This window comes from Rhinoderma darwinii, chromosome 1 (genome assembly GCF_050947455.1).
Source record: "Rhinoderma darwinii isolate aRhiDar2 chromosome 1, aRhiDar2.hap1, whole genome shotgun sequence".
In the NCBI taxonomy this organism is placed as follows: Eukaryota; Metazoa; Chordata; class Amphibia; order Anura; family Rhinodermatidae; genus Rhinoderma; species Rhinoderma darwinii.
Genome location: NC_134687.1, coordinates 403436409 through 403453225, shown reverse-complemented (window position 1 = coordinate 403453225; position 16817 = coordinate 403436409). Strand labels below are relative to the sequence as shown.

Below are 16817 nucleotides of genomic sequence, written 5' to 3'. Positions count from 1 at the left end.
GTTAGAGCAGTGATCCCCAACCACCGGACCGTGGATCATTTGGTACCGGGCCGCAGTATCTGGTATACGCCCCCGATGGCCGCAGGGAATTTCGGGCGAAACACCGCACCAAACTGTGGTGCAGTTTTACGCCCGGAATGTCCACTGCGGAAAACTGCCGATGACGTTTCATCTCAGGAGACCGCTGCAGCATGCATATTGTGAATCATCATCCCAGGAGGCAAGCCCTCTAACGTCATCCAGGCCGGCCTCCTGGGATGATATTTCATCCCATGTGACTGCAGATGCAGCGGTCACATGGAATGGAACGTCATTCCAGGAGGCCGGCCTGGCGGAAGAACAGACTTCTTGGGCAAGTAGAAGTTATTGCGGCGATTCCACCACGATAAACACAACAACTGCTATTTGTTGTGGGCTCTACCTTCTCATTGAAATCAATGGAGAAAACCTGCAACAAATAAGCAGCGTTTACGCACATACAATTGACATGCTGTGGAATGAAACTCTGCACCGCACGTCAATTTATGAGCGCTTTTTCCGCTCACTATTTACGCAGTGTGTGTGGATGAGATTTGTTCTATCTCATCCACTTTTCTGCTACTGTAGTATGCTGCGGATTTTCCTCAACGAATTCCGTTGTGGAAAATTTGCGGCATTTATGCTACGTGTGAACGGAGCCTAACCCCCTCAACCGCCAGTCCCTGCAAAAATGTTCTTGCATGATACTGGTCAGTGGCGTAGCTACAGGGGTCGCAACGGTCGCAGTTGCGACCGTGCCCCCGCTGCCATACAGCACTGACCGCGCCTAAACTGTATTTGCGTCCTCAGGATGCAAAGACAGTTCAGTGCAACGCTAGAACCTTGCTCCAGTATTCACTGTGCCGCAAGCGGCACAGGCAGGCACAATGTAGTGACGTAATCGCACTTGTCTGCGCCGAGTCACTCACAGCAGAGACCGGAGGAGAAGGATTCTATTTTATTCCGGTGATGTTGCCGTATCCATTGTGCAACTCTTTTTGTTTGTCTTATGTGTACAACAATAAAGTCTTTTGATATTTTTATGAACATTGGTGCTTAGTCCCATAGCTTTGTAGGTATATAGATTTAAGGCCCTTTTACACTGGCCAATTATCGGACAAACGAGTGTCCACAATGCTCTTTCACGATAATTGACCTGTAGAAACGCTGGTTCATCAGCTGATTGCATCGTTTTAAATGCATAAACTTTTATCGATGTGGGCAGCACATCTCCCTGTGTAAACGATGGGGACCCTTGACGCAGGTTGTGAGCTTGCGTATTTTGGCCAAAATATTAACCAATACCTCATGTTTATCATTGATATTTATCTTTTATCATGGATATCTTTTCAGGATGCAGCCAGGTCTAGTGCTGGGGAAGAATGGTTTATCAGTATATTGGACGGTGCTGAGCAGCCCGCCTTGTCTAATATTTTGGGCGTGACTAATAGGCTGTATGCCAGCATGGTGCACTATATGCACCCATGTTACTGACACTCTCATAAAAGCTACATTTGTGTGCAATGACAATACTAAGTAGTCACCCCCCTCATGAATAGTAGGCGTGTGAGTGGGTGTTCATCAGTATATTGCACCTGTGTAATCTCCCTCTATGTAGCATTGTGGTTTGTCTGCGTCATGCTGGGAGGTGTTCTACCTGCCTTTGCGAGTAAGGCTGTGTTCACATCTGCATTGGGGTCCCGTTCTGACGTTCCGTTGGAGCTTTCTGTCAGAAACCAGAGGTTTCCGTTTCCATCAACGGATCCGTAGATTTGCCGGAAGCAATAGCGTAGTCAGCTACGCTATTGCTTCTGGCAAAACGACGGGCTCCAGTTCACAACAGAGACAAACAGAAACCATGGGCACCGGATCCGTCCCGATTGAAATCAATGTCAGTTTGTGTCTGTTCAGGGTCCCGTTCTGACGGAGAGCTCCGACGGAGCGTCAGAACGGGACCCCAACGCAGATGTGAACGAAGCCTGTATGGCCTATTCTGTGATTTTAAACTAATCGTTATTTTTCAGTGATTTGATTAGGCAAAGAGTGATTGGATGTGTAACTGTTAATCCTCTCACCTCTAGAGTAAGAAAAAAAGACCCCCTAAATGTGACACTCATTGGTGAGGGGGCTGATAACATGAAGAAAAGTCCTCTGGGATAACTGGAGGGTTGTACAGGGGGAGAAATGGCAGTATCAGAGTCTGTTCTTTCTTCCTGCTGTAACTGGCAGCTTGCCCCCTACACAGGAAGTAAAACTTTTAATCCTGGCATGAACCTGGTACTATTTGAAAGCTAAGATTTTGGGCTTTAATATGATACCGAGATCTAAGCTTTATCCCTTATATTCTAGTAACATAACATACCTCCTAATATTTTCAGATACTTCTCAAGTAAGTTTTATCTTCCCACCTGATAACAAAACTTTTTCAGTTGCTCTGCCAAGACGCTGTGGGTCTGGATGAATTTGAGGGAGAAGCTTGCTGCGATAATGCCAAGATGAGTAGTTGGAAAAATTTTTGGTGATAAGGTTGCTAGTAAATTCAAGTTCATCCGAGTGTGGAACATGAAATGATTTAGTTACAAATCTTCTGTAATCCCAGCAGTGAACTGTGGTACAATTATAATGGCACAATTAATGAGATAAATAGTTACAAATAATTCCACAAAATTATATAAGATTGTTCTCTTGTCAATAGCTACTTACAGTTCCTTTCATCAATCTCTAGAAATGTATTACAAAGTGTCAGCTCCCTTGACCAGTCAGGTTCTGGCATTTGCTGCATGATCCAACAACGATGATACCATGTGCCATAAGATTTTGGGTTGACACGTAGACAGCTCTCTAGAAAGGAGAGCTCTGCCAAGTACAGAGACCGCATCTCTTCATCTGACCTCAAGTACAAAAAAGAAAAAAAAAAAAAACAACAAAAGTATACCTTTTATATGCTTTAACTATTAACCAGTTATAGTCTTTGTCAACACGATAGAACACCACCAGATGTCAGCATTATACATTTTTTCATATGCAGCTTTTTTTAAAGGGTATGTAGAACTTTGCAACATTTCTGTTTTATTGGTATTCGCAAATAGTCTTTTCCTACTGTTTTGTGCCTATAGCTCCTATGTAGACCTATGTGTCACCATGGTCACAGACCTTTAAAAATACCCTGTGTGTAGGCTGATCCTACACTCATGTGTGACTCCCCTCCATTTGTCTGCCCCTTACTTCTTGCTAACCTGCCAGATGAATGTTAGCATGTAGGGTACAGATCAGAATTATTCTTTCATGATAATATTGCACTCTCTAGTAATATGCACATTATTATAGAAATATCACCTGTCAGTTATAAGTGCAAGAAACACTTCTCGTCTTAAGTTCCATAATGAGGCAAAATCTGGGTTTAAAGTCAATATCTGAGCTGTTAATTCCAATGCTTCTTTATCCAATTGTCCGGCTTCTCGCTGGAGGAAACAAACGACAACAGATAGATAAAGGACGTATAAAGAAAAAGATAAATCATAAAGCAGGAAAACAAATATATCACTGAATTATGTTGTTGTCACACTCATGTTTGACAGGAGCAGGGAAAATACAACAAAAGTGGAATATAGGATTTGTTGAGAAATCACAGATTTCGATGTTATTAAAAATCTCCTGGCCCAAGGTAGCAAAAAACTTCCGTGTGTTAAAGAGGCTCTGTCACTAGTTTAGTAATACCCCATCTCCTAGCTAATCTGATAGGCGCTGTCACACTGATAAACGATTTGGGACACAATTGTCACTAGCATTATTATTTATTATCTCACTGCAGGGGTGGCACGAGAGCAGAAGTCATCTCTGTCTAAGTGTCAAAGTGTCCTGGCAGTTATACATGGCAGTTAGACAGGGTACGTGACAGGTAAGCTGCATTGACTAACCAAACAAACTTACATGCATTCTAATTTTTACATTCAATATTTTACCTGTTTACAAACAAAATACAAACAAACAAACATGTCCCCGACTGCACTCATCGTTGTAGCTGTTGTTGGTTTACAATCCTACCGCCCATTTAGGCCTCAGGAAAAATCAGTCCACATTAGTCCCTCTCTCCTTCCCTCGCTCATGTACAGCTCCCATGCACTAGTCACTTTCCTGAATCACCTTAACCCATCTCATCCCACTGCTCAACAGAAAAGTCACTCTCATAAATCCCAGAACCATCTGCGGTCTCTCTCCATTCTCCTGCTACTATCTGCAGTGGACATCTCTCCCAACCCTGGTCCTCCCTTTTCTTCTGCCAAGCTCAACCCACTTACCTGCCACACATAGAAAACATTCAAATCTCCTTACCATTCCTTGTATGTCTTCTCCGGTCTCTTTTAACTGTGCGCTCTGGAATTCTCAGTCCGTGTGCAACAAACACCATTATTCCCGGCTTATTCCTTTCTAACTCTCTCAACCTTCTGGTTCTTATGGAAACATGGATGATACACCTGTCTGACACTGTTTCTCCTGCTGTCCTATCTTATGGTGGTCTCCAGTTCTCTCATGCCCCCAGACCTGAGAACAGGCAGGGTGGAGGAGCAGGTATACTTATCTCCCCACACTGCACTTTTCAGGTCATTCCCCCGGTACCCTCGCTCACATTCCCCTCTTTTGAAGTCCACACCCTCAGACTCTTTCACCCCTTTTCTTTCAAATCGGTTTTTATTTGAAATACAAATCGTAACATCATAGAAACAGGGGCACATTATCTTTCACCCCTTTTCCTTCAGAGTGGCAGTTGTCTACCGCCTCCCGGGCTCATCCCGCCAATTCCCGGATCATTTTGCTGCCTGGCTTCCACAATTTCTATCCTCTGAAACTCCCACTCATCATGGGTGACTTAAACATCCCCATTGATAACACAATCTCCTCATCTGCCTCCCAGTTTCTATCTTTAACCTCGTCACTAGGTCTGTCACAACTTACTAACTCTCTTACCCATGAAGACGGACATTCGCTTGACCTGGTCTTCTTCCGGCTCTGCTCAGTTTATGACTTTATTAACACTCCTCTCCCGCTCTCTTACCACAACCTTCTCTCCTTTACTATCAAATATTCTCTGCCTCCTCAGGTCATGCCTACCTGTCAGACATACAGAAATCTACATGCCATCAACACTCGGCAATTCATAGACAGTCTACAGTCCGCATTGTCCCCTATCTCTTCCCTCCCCTGTCCCAATCTGGCTGCCAAACTTTACAATAACACTCTCAAAAATACATTGGATGAAGCAGCCCCCCCACACTCCGAACCACCCGACAAAGACGACGACAACCCTGGCACACGCCTCAATCCCGCTTTCTTCAGCGGTGCTTGAGATGTGCCGAACGACTGTGGAGAAAATCGCATTTTGCTGCAGACTTCCTCCATTACAAATTTATGCTCAAAACTTACAACTCTGCCCTTCACCGCACCAAACAAGTCTACTTCACTTCTCTCATCTCCACACTATCTAATAATCCAAAACGCCTCTTTGATACTTTTCACTCCCTCCTTAGTCCTAAAGTGCAGACGCCAATCACAGATCTCAGTGCTGAAGACCTGGCCACTTATTTTAAAGTTAAAATTGACAACATCCGGCATGATATCTCCCAGTCCCCTAGTAACATCGATCCCCTTCCCTCCCGTACTCCCTGTTCTTCATTTTCAGCATTTGACCCAATAACAGAAGTCTCCAGACTCCTCTCTTCTTCTCGTCCTACTACCTGCCCTAGTGATCCTATCCCCTCGCACCTAGTCCAGTCCCTCTCCCCAGCTGTCACTAGTCACCTGACTAAAATATTTAACCTCTCTCTTTCTTCTGGAATCTTTCCCTCCTCTTTTAAACATGCCATTATAATCACATTACTGAAAAAAACAACTTGACTTTTCACTCTACACAGCTCCTATTTTACAAACCATCAGCAGATTTGACTTCCAGTACCATCTCTACGCTGATGACACCCAATTATATGTCTCTTCCCATGACATCACCCACGCTGTAATACAAAACACCAGTGATTGTCTGTCTGCTGTCTCGATCATGTACTCTATCTGAAAACTAAATCTTTCTAAAACTGAGCTCCTTGTGTTCCCACCATCTACTAATCTACCTACATCTGATGTCTCCATCTCTGTGTGTGGCACGATCATAACTCCTAGGCAGCACGCCCGCTGTCTCTGGGTTATTTTTTACTCCGATCCTACCTTTACTCCTCACATACAATCACTTTCACGCTTCTGTCATTTTCACCTCAAAAACATCTCCAGAATCCGCTCTTTTCTTACTGTGGAAACAGCCAAAACGCTCATTGTTGCTCTGATTCACTCTCGTCTTGACTACTGTAACTCATTACTAGTCGGGCTTCGCCTCACTAAACTCTCCCCTCTCCAATCTATCCTTAATTCAGCAGCCAGGCTCATCTTTAGGACCAACCGCTACACCAACGCCTCTACCCTGTGCCAGTCAGTGCACTGGTTGCCCATCCCCCTTCAGAATTAAATTCAAACTTATTACTCTCACCCACAAAGCTCTCCACAGTGCTGCACCTACTTACATCTCCTCCCTCATCTCTGTCTACCACCCTACTCGGGCTCTACGTTCTGCCAACGACCTTAGATTAAAATCCTCCATAATCCGAACCTCCCACTCCCGTCTCCAAGATTTTTCTCGTGCTGCACCCGTCCTCTGGAGTGCGCTACCCCAGACAATCAGATTAATTCCCAATATCCAGTTTTAAACGTGCCCCGAAAACACATTTTTAGACAGGCCTATAACCTTCCCTAATCTGACTCCTTTCCATGGCCCTCCTTTTAGATTAGTCATCAGAATAAGATTCCGTAACACTCCTCCACTTCATGTCCATCATACACGTATACTGGCTGGTGACCGGCTCATGCAGCTTTATGTGTACCACCCCATGTGTATAAAAAATGGCTGGACCATTGTACAGAACAAACACTGTTACACTGTGTCTCCCTTATTTCCGAATAGATTGTAAGCTCTTGCGAGCAGGGTCCTCACTCTTGCTTGAATTGTAAATTAACGTTGTCACTATATAATGTCTGATATTGTCTGTTCATGTCCCCTCTAAATTGTATAGTCCTGCGTAATATGTTGGCGCTATATAAAGATTATTATTATTATTATTTTAGAATTTATGAGTTTTTTTCTAAATATGCAAATGAGCCTTTATTACACAAGTGGGTGGTAACACCAGTGATTCTCTTGCGGTGGAGCCACCTCACTGCCTCTGACGCTGTCCTATCAGCATGAAGCTGCTTCACACAGTGAGAGACTGAAGGGAAGGGGATCACTTCAAATAGCCATTTCTCAGGCTGCAGACCACCTAGAACAGCAGTTATCAGCAACATAGCGCCTATTAGATTAGTTAGGAGATAGGAATTGATAAACAGGTGACAGAGCCTTTTAAAAAAAGCAGCTAAAAAGGAAATGCTAGGGAATGTCAGAACATAAAAACAAAGATCATATATAATAAAACAGGTATCAAGTCAATCTCCTCTACAAATATAACTAATTGTCAAGTTTTATACATTATCAGAAAACCACTTTAAATACAACGCAAAATGGAAAGTATGCTGGGCTAAAAGTAAACCACCACTTGAGGATTGAAATATTTACCTTATTAAATGCAGCCTGTGTGGCACTAACATACAGTTGTAACTTTTTCTCTCTCTCCTTACGCTTTGCCTCCTGTTGCTCCAAAGTAGTCTTTACTTTAATCCGACCGTGCTGAATAAAAAAACGTAAGTTATGGCATGAACACTGCAAGCAACAGTTCCCAGTTCGGCACTGTGTTTTTGTTTCTGCTATAAAAAGATGACACAATGCAGATGTGAAAAGCCTAAATTATTTAAAGGGAGTCTGTCACCACTTTGCCCTTCCCCACCTTCCCCGCTAACACCACCAGATAGGGGTAGAGGAGACCAGTTTAATCATACCTATGTTTGTGAACATTATGAAAGCCACACTAGAAAAAAGTAACTTTTAAACTTTAAACCCCATATGTTAATGAATGTCTGCAGCGGAGAAGCTGGACAGCACATTTATTTGCATATGGCGCATGAGGATTAAAAGTTAATATCTCTAGTGTGGATTGCAGATTGATCAGTGACATAGGTATGGATAGACTTGTCACATCAACCCCTATCTAGTGGTCAGGGGGGGGGGTGGCAAAAGTGGTGACACATTCCATTTGAAGAGCAGCCTGCAAAAAATAACTATGCCATGCATAGCAGACAGTGATTTTTACAATTAGGATCAAAAAGCTATCACAGCAAAATGGGAAAAAAACAAACATTTTAAAATATTCAAAATGCTGCTGCTTTGGGCTTAGAGACTAATGGAGAGGGAAACTCCAAGTTAATCGCAAGGTATATAGCAATGTCATTGCAGTGCTATACAGCAGTACAAACTACTTGCCAAAGGGACCATCTGAAGATTAGATTTTGCCTGCACAACTACATTTGGCTGGTTACAGTTTGCTGCTGTTGCATAATCCCCAGCAAAAAATAAAAAAGTACCAGTACAAGTGTAATAAATCACTTCACCCTGTAAATCCTCATACTGAGAATTCCCAAAACGCTTTTCTTCTGTCGTGTGCTCCGTGCAATAGAGACAATGGTAGAGATACACTAGGCAAAAAGCACCAGAATTCTATTGAAAATTGTGAAGAAAAAAAATGGAGTACATGCGGCATGCCAAATAAATTATGCGTTTTGGCCACTTTTTTCTCAAACAACAGTCTTAAAAAGTGTCAAGAGAAAGAAGCGTGGCTAAGAGGAGTGTACCAAATTCATTAAAGGGATTGCCTCACTATTAAATATTACATTTTTCTGTTAGATCATGCTTAGCATAACAACTTTCAATAAGGCCGTGTTAACATCAGCGTTGCCCTTCCGTCGACTGCGCTATTGATTCCGTCAAGAACAACGGAACCCGGTCACAACGGTGACAAACGGAAACCTTTAGCAACGTTTCCGGTCACCATTGAGATTAATGGTGAGGGAAATGGAAGCTAAGGTTTCAGTTTGCCTTTCCGTTGAGGGGTTAACCCGATGGAAACCTCAGATGGAACCCCTCAACGGAAGGACAACGCTGATGTGAACAGGCCCTTAGAAACATTTAAAAAAATAATAATTAAACGCTCCTGTGTCTAGATATTGCTGTTACAAATGTGTTAAGAAGACCCCTGGTGTCTTGCTTTCCTTTTCAGAACATCCATCTAATGTGGTCATTGTTGGTGAGAAAAAGCAGGAATCACTCTGCCAACGACGTACAGGAGGATTTGCTGGCTGGGACTGAGCAGAACTTCTTTCTACCCAATTTGACCAATATCAGTCTTAATTGATGTGAGTAAATGGGCAGTTGACTTGTTTGAAATCTGTCACTTCGTTGATCCGCGCTCATTTGCTCCTTTCACAAGGAGCAATGCATGGGGACTAGCGACGTTTTTACAATCACTCGTCCCCATACATTTCAATCATGTCGGCAGCAAGTCTCCCTGTTTACAAAGGTAGATGTGCTGCTGACAACGATAATATTTCATGCTGCATAAACGATACGATCAGCCGATGAACGAGCAATGATCGGGAACGAGCGTTCATATGAACGCTCGCTTGCCCAATAATTGGCCCATATAAAAGGGCCTTAAATATTTGTCTGCCAATCACAATGATTGTAGCGTGCAAACAGCATCTAAACGAGAACTGAAAGACAACTTCATTATAGGGAATAGAAAGGTTTTATTTTAAGACGATCATGTCACAGTCTCACCTGCTTCCAGGCTGGGAAGCCCATCAGCTGATTGATCCGGCCAGCCTGCTGGAGTACCGAGACGCCAGGTCAATCAACTCTCAGGTCCAGCGCCCACTCATATTAGGCAGCACCCTATTTAAACCTTTCAGGACAGAGCCCGTTTTGTCCTTGTGGACGCAGCAGATTTTTTCAAATCTGACATGTCCCACTATATGTGGTAGTAACTTGAGAATGCTTTTACCTATCCAAGGGATTCTGAGATTGTTTTCTCGTGACATATAGTACTTTAGAGTCACGTATAAATTTGATCAATATATTCAGTATTTATGAAAAACACCAAAATTTTGAGAAAATGTGCAAAAATTAGCATTATTCTAAATTTAAATGTATCTGCTCTTAAAACGGATAGGAATACCACACAAAATAGTTACTAGTTAACATCCCCCCTATGTCTACTTTGTTTGCAACGTTTTTTTGATCATCCTTTTATTTTTCCAGGATGTTACAAGGCTTATAACTTTAGCTGCAATTTCTCATATTTCCAAGAAAATTTCAAAAACCTATTTTTTTGTGGACCAAAAAAACTGCACCCCTCAAAGTTTTTAAAACAACATTTAGAAAGTTTAACCCTTTAGGTGTTTCACAGGGATTGAAGCAAAGTGGAGGTGAAATTGATAAATTTCATTTCTTTTTTTAGAAAATCAATTTTAATCCATTTTCTTCTGCAATACTGAAGGTTTTACCAGAGAAACGCAACGCAATATTTATTGCCCAGATTCTGCAGTTTTTGGAAATATCCCAGATGTGGCCCTAGTGTGGTAGTGGACTTTGGAGTGGATTTTGGGGGCTTCTTTTTATTAGAATATATTTTAAGCACCATGTCGGTTTGAAGAGGTCTTGTGGGGCCAAAACTGTGGAAACCCCTCAAAAAGACCCCATTTGGCAAACTACACCCCTCAAAGAATTTCTAGGGGGGTATAGTGAGCATTTTGACCCCAAAGGTTATTTGCTGAACTTAGTCCATTAGACCATGAAAATCTAAATTTTTTTCCAAAGAAACATAGAAATTATCAGTTTTTACAAGGCATAAGGGAGAAAAAACACCCCAAAATTTGTAAAGAAATTTCTCCTGATTAGGGAAATACCCCACATGTGGTAATAAACGGCTGTTTGGACCCACAGCGGGGCTCAGAAGGGAAGGAGAACCATTTGGCTTTTGGAGCTCAAGTTTGCTGGATTGGTTTTTGGGTGTCATGTCGCATTTGCAAAGCCCCTGAGGGACCAAAACAGTGGAAACCCCCCCAGAAGTGACCCCATGTGGGAAACTACAGCCCTAAAAGAATTTCTCTAGGGGTATAGTGAGCATTTTGATCCCACAGGTTTTTTTTGCTGAATTTAGTGGAATTAGGCCATGAAAACTTCTATTGTTTATTTTATTTATTTTTTATGGCGTTCACCGTGCGCTATAAATGACATTTAATTTATTCTGTGGGTCGATGAGATTACGGCGATACCATATGTATATAGATTTTTTATGTTTTATGGTGTTTGCACGATAAAATCGTGGTTTTGAAAAAATAATGTCGTTTTTGTGTCCCCACATTCTAAGAGCCATAACTTTTTTATTTTTCCATCAAGACAGCTGTGTGAGGGCTTGTTTTTCGCGGAAAATACTGTCGTTTTTATTGGTACCATTTTTGAGTAAATGCGACTTTTTGATCCCTATTTGTTAAATTTTTTTGGAGCTGAAGTTACTAAAAATAGTGATCCGTTATTTATTTGTTTTTTTCACGGCATTCACCGCGCAGGATAAATAACATTATATATTTATAGTTAAGGCCGTTACGGACGCGGTGATACCAATTATGCATAGTTCATTTTTATTTTTTTCCAATAATAAAAAGGACTTTATAAGGGAAAAAGGGCGATTTTTTAAATTTATTACTTGGAACTTTTACATTTTTGTACAACATTTTTTTTTTTTTTACCTTTTTGAACTTTATTTTTTTGTCCCACTAGGGACTTGGAGATCCAACTATTGGATCCCTCCAATACTTATGTATTGCAGGGTTTTATACATACTGACAGGCAGCGTATTAGGTCCTGCCTCTGGTAGGACCTAATTGCCTTCCGTAGATGGCAGACCTGGAAGCCTTTGTTAGGCCTCCGGTTGCCATAGCAACTATCGGCACCCCGCAATCGCGTCGGGGGGGGGGGGGCTGATGATGTTGTAACTCCTTAAATGCGGCGGTCGCTATTGACCACCGCATTTAAGGAGCTGTGATCCCACCCGATGTCTTCCCTCAGTACGAAGGCTGCTAGTAGCAGCCAGTACTGAGAGATGCCGGGCTGCGGGGAATGCCTGTGCGCTCCATTAGGAGCACACGTAGATTAACTGGCTGCAGACACAAGGACCAGCGCTGCAGCCCAAGTGCCTCCTGCTGAACTTATGTGCCAGAAATTGTTTATTCTACCTAGGTCACTAATACAGCTGCTGCAACTCTGTTAGTGTGCCAATGTTTGGACTTCTCTGTATATTTCAGAGTGAAATCAAGCATATTGATTTTTCTGTGTGCAGACTGGGCTGGGTTTGGATTTCTCTGAGTTGGCCTGGATGTTCAGACCCAGCAATTACATTTCACTAGGTATATGTACTTCAGTAACGGAATTATCTCGGCTTGTCAATTTAGTTTCTTTGTTTGAACAAGGGTTCTTCTTGGTTTAGTGTGGATATTATGCTGCAGTATTTGTTAGAGGTTTTCTAGTTTACCTTTTACTTGTATTGCTGGATGTATTACATGCCTTATTTCCCTTTTGCTGTTCCTGTCCTGCTGGATTCATTACACACTTTCTGGTTTACCTTTAACTTTTTTAGGTACCTTTCTACTTGTTCTGCCAGTCAGCAGCTGCCCAGTAGTCATTCTGATATTCTGTAGGTTCTAACAGGATCGCTCAGGGTTACTAGGTGGTTTCTAAAAGTGGAATCACCCTGATTAGGTTGGTAGTCCCGCTGTAGTTAGGGCTCCTCTACAGTTAGGGTCGTTTTAAGGTTTGCAATGCGGATCTCAGAGGTTATTTACTGGGTAGCTTTCTCCAAGTCTAACTGCAATACCTTTTGGAGTTTAACGGTACCATGACAGATCAGAACAGGTGAAGAATATGAGAATTGGTTCTAACCTAACAAAACATCTGTGTGTGTAAAAGGCAAACTCAGACCAATTCAACATCTGTAAGACCAGTCTGATTGTATAGATTTCTCACCAATCTTATAGAAGGTCCAAAAGCATTTGAACGTGGTTCAAAACTACAAATGAATATGATAAACTTACAATCGGCCCAAAAAGAGTCATGCAAACCACAATCACTAGATTCATGAATAGATTAAAATATAAATTTTATTGGATACATTTAAAATCTACATAAACAGAAGATATAGAACAACATTGAGCCAGTGCACACCATTGGCTTAATACAAAAGCATGGATAGGTATAAGGCTAAATATATACAGTAACATCCAATCAATATATACATAGCTACCATCTCACAAAAGTTACTTATGGGTGGCTAGAAGAAACATACATTTCCTACAGGTACTACATCTATCTGTACTGAATAGCAGCGGAATTGTGCAGTGGGGTATGCAACTAATGATATCTTAGCATAAGCTTAACAGTAACGCTGCAAACAGCATAGGCTGCTGGGCTGTCACAGCTGAGTAAGTTAACTAAAATGTGGAAAGACAAAAGTTACTTCTTTCTGAGGAAGACTGCAGAGAAACGTGCGTCGAGGCGGCAGGCGACACTACGAATACACACACCTTAGGTAAGCCAAATTATCCAAGGAAGGAACCTTCTTTCCACATTTTAGTTACCTTACTTAGCTGTGACAGCACCGCAGCCTAAACTTTCGCAAAAAAAATAATTATATTTAAACTACTATTATGTCCCTCTACGTGAATACATTACTCCTAGCAATTTTTTTCCCTTCAAAGTACCTCTTTTGCAGCTTTTTTTTCTTGTGAAACCGTCCACATCTATTTTCTCACACTTCCTGATTCTGGCAGTTGCTAGGGGCGTGCCTTATCGTGTGTGATGTTACGATTTGTCTGTATCTTTCATGGGCAGTAAACTCTGAGGTCATAACTACAATACTGTGAGCGTGCACTGAGCGATGCACAGCAGAACACATTATATATAGAGATGGAAATAGCTCTCTCTGCACACTCCAGAAGAAAAGAATCAGTTTTTCTTTTTCACTTTCCCTGGCAAGTGCAGGGAAGATAAGACAGGACGGCAGGGTGCTTGGGGGGGGGGGGGGGGCGGGACGAAGCAGTCCTAGTCTTATCTGATGCTAATTAGCAGCTCAGATTACAGTGTCCTGAGACTCTTTGCCGGAGGGAAGGGGGAGAATCATCCAGGTACAGAGACCAGTGCGCACAGTCTCTTCTATGCGCTCAGCTGCTATCGGTTACTCTATAGAGAACTGTATAGTACATAGAGGCAGAGAGACCTTCGTGACGTCAGGATGGGGCCACCACCCACCCGTACTCATAGGCAGCAGAATCCGTACACCAATACATTCAAACGGTGTACGGATTTCTGCTAGCAACAGGAGAAATACAAGAAATAAAATGTGGTAGAAAAGTGTCAGAGTGACCATTTAAAACACATATAACACAAAAAGGAGCCCAAATTCATTAATTAAGTATATTACAATACATATTTATATTACACATGCTGCTAGAAAATAAGAAGTTGATCGAACGTTTAGTTACGCTTTAAGCTTATGAAAAGAAATCATTAGTTGCATACCCCACTGCACAATTCCACTGCTATTCAGTAGATAGATGTAGTACCTGTAGGAAATGTATGTTTCTTCTGGGAACCCAGAATTAACTTTTGTAATAGGGTAGCTATATACAGGGTGGGCCATTTATATGGATACACCTAAATAAAATGGGAATGGTTGGTGATATTAACTTCCTGTTTGTGGCACATTAGTATATGGGAGGAGGGAAACTTTTCAAGCTGGGTGTTGACCATGACGGCCATTTTGAAGTCGGCCATTTTGTATCCATCTTTAGTTTTTTCAATGGGAAGAGGGTCATGTGACACATCAAACTTATCGAGAATTTCACAAGAAAAACAATGGTGTGCTTGGTTTTAACATTACTTTATTCTTTCATGAGTTATTTACAAGTTTCTGACCACTTATAAAATGTGTTCAAAGTGCTGCCCATTGTGTTGGATTGTCAATGCAACCCTCTTCTCCCACTCTTCACACACTGATAGCAACACTGCAGAAGAAATGCTAGCACAGGCTTCCAGTATCCGTAGTTTCAGTTGCTGCACATCTCGTATCTTCACAGCATAGACAATTGCCTTCAGATGACTGAGGGTCCTGTTCCAATTTTTGATTTGCCCATTCTGCAAATTCAGTGCGCCGATCTGGGTCATCCTCATTGAGATGCTGCAGCAGCTGGAGTTTGTAAGGGTGCCATTTGTGAGTAGCTAATATCCGCCGAAGGGATGTTCGACTGATGCCACTCTCCAGTGACATGCGGCGAGTGCTACGCTGTGGGCTCTTGCTGAATGGAGCTAGGACAGCCATTGATGTTTCTTCATTAGTGACGGTTTTCATGCGTCCACATTTGGGCAAATCCAACACTGAACCAGTTTCACAAAACTGATAGTGGGGCCATTCTTCATGAATGGAAACCTCAAGGCCACGGGATATCTGAAATTGCTACATGATGATGTGTTTCCCTCTTTATGCACTGAAGCTGGCACGTTCCCTGAGTTTTTCCAGCAAGATGGTGCACCACCACATTATGGGTGTCAGGTCCAAGCATTCCTAGATGAACAGTTTCCTCGAAAGTGGATTGGTCGTCGTGGGCCAGTTGAATGGCCCCCTAGGTCTCCCGATCTGACCCCCTTAGACTTTTATCTTTGGGGGCAATTGTCTATGCTGTGAAGATACGAGATGTGCACCAACTGAAACTACGGATACTGGAAGCCTGTGCTAGCATTTCTTCTGCGGTGTTGCTATCAGTGTGTGAAGAGTGGGAGAAGAGGGTTGCATTGACAATCCAACACAATGGGCAGCACTTTGAACACATTTTATAAGTGGTCAGAAACTTGTAAATAACTCATGAAAGAATAAAGTAACGTTAAAACCAAGCACACCATTGTTTTTCTTGTGAAATTCTCGATAAGTTTGATGTGTCACATGACCCTCTTCCCATTGAAAAAACTAGAGGATACAAAATGGCCAACTTCAAAATGGCCGCCATGGTCAACACCCAGCTTGAAAAGTTTCCCCCCTCCCATATACTAATGTGCCACAAACAGGAAGTTAATATCACCAACAATTCCCATTTTATTTAGGTGTATCCATATAAATGGCCCACCCTGTATATTGATTGGATGCTTTTGTATTAAGCCAATAGTGTGCACTGGCTCAATATTATTCAATATCTTTTGTTTGTGTCGATTTTAAATGTATCCAATAAAACGTATATTTGAATCTAGTGATTGTGGTTTGCATGACTCTTTTTGTGCTGATTGTAAGTTCATCATGGTCAAAAATCTGTGTAGAAAAAATGTGGCGAAAATGTTTTTACCTCTGTTATCAGCAATAAGGGTAAGTTCACACAGCGTTATTTGACACGCTTTTTGACGCGGACACCGCGTCGGAAAACGCGACAAAAAAACGGCCGAAAATGCCTTTCATTGATTTCAATGGGAGGCGGAAGCATTTTTTTCCCGCAAGCGGAAAAACCGTCTCACGGGAAAGAAAAGCGACATGCCCTATCTTCGGGCGTTTACGTCTCTGACCTCCCATTGACATCAATGGGAGGCAGAGAAAGCGTATTTCGCTGCGTTTTTTGCCCGCGGCGCTCAATGGCCGCGGGCGAAAAACGAAGCAAATAACGGCGTGCATGAGGAGCAAAATCTGCCTCAAAATTCCAAACTAAATTTTGAGGCAGATTTTCTGCCTGCAAAAAACTCTGTG

The 16817-nt window shown here is 42.2% G+C and overlaps 1 protein-coding gene across 4 annotated transcripts in view; it reads right to left on the bottom strand.

Moving 5' to 3' along the window:
* The window catches only part of RABGGTA (Rab geranylgeranyltransferase subunit alpha), a 114320-nt gene that overhangs the window by 80793 nt on the left and 16710 nt on the right, over window positions 1-16817 (bottom strand). For 2 of the 4 annotated variants that reach the window (XM_075828862.1, XM_075828863.1), the window contains 4 exons: window positions 7667-7777; window positions 3355-3479; window positions 2722-2909; window positions 2427-2624 (listed from right to left, as the gene is read on the bottom strand). In XM_075828862.1, the coding sequence (XP_075684977.1) occupies window positions 2427-2624; window positions 2722-2909; window positions 3355-3479; window positions 7667-7777 (622 nt within the window). Of the gene's footprint in view, window positions 1-2426; window positions 2625-2721; window positions 2910-3354; window positions 3480-7666; window positions 7778-12681; window positions 12775-16817 lie in introns of those variants that run through there. The other 2 variants (XM_075828861.1, XM_075828864.1) reach the window with 2 other exon arrangements.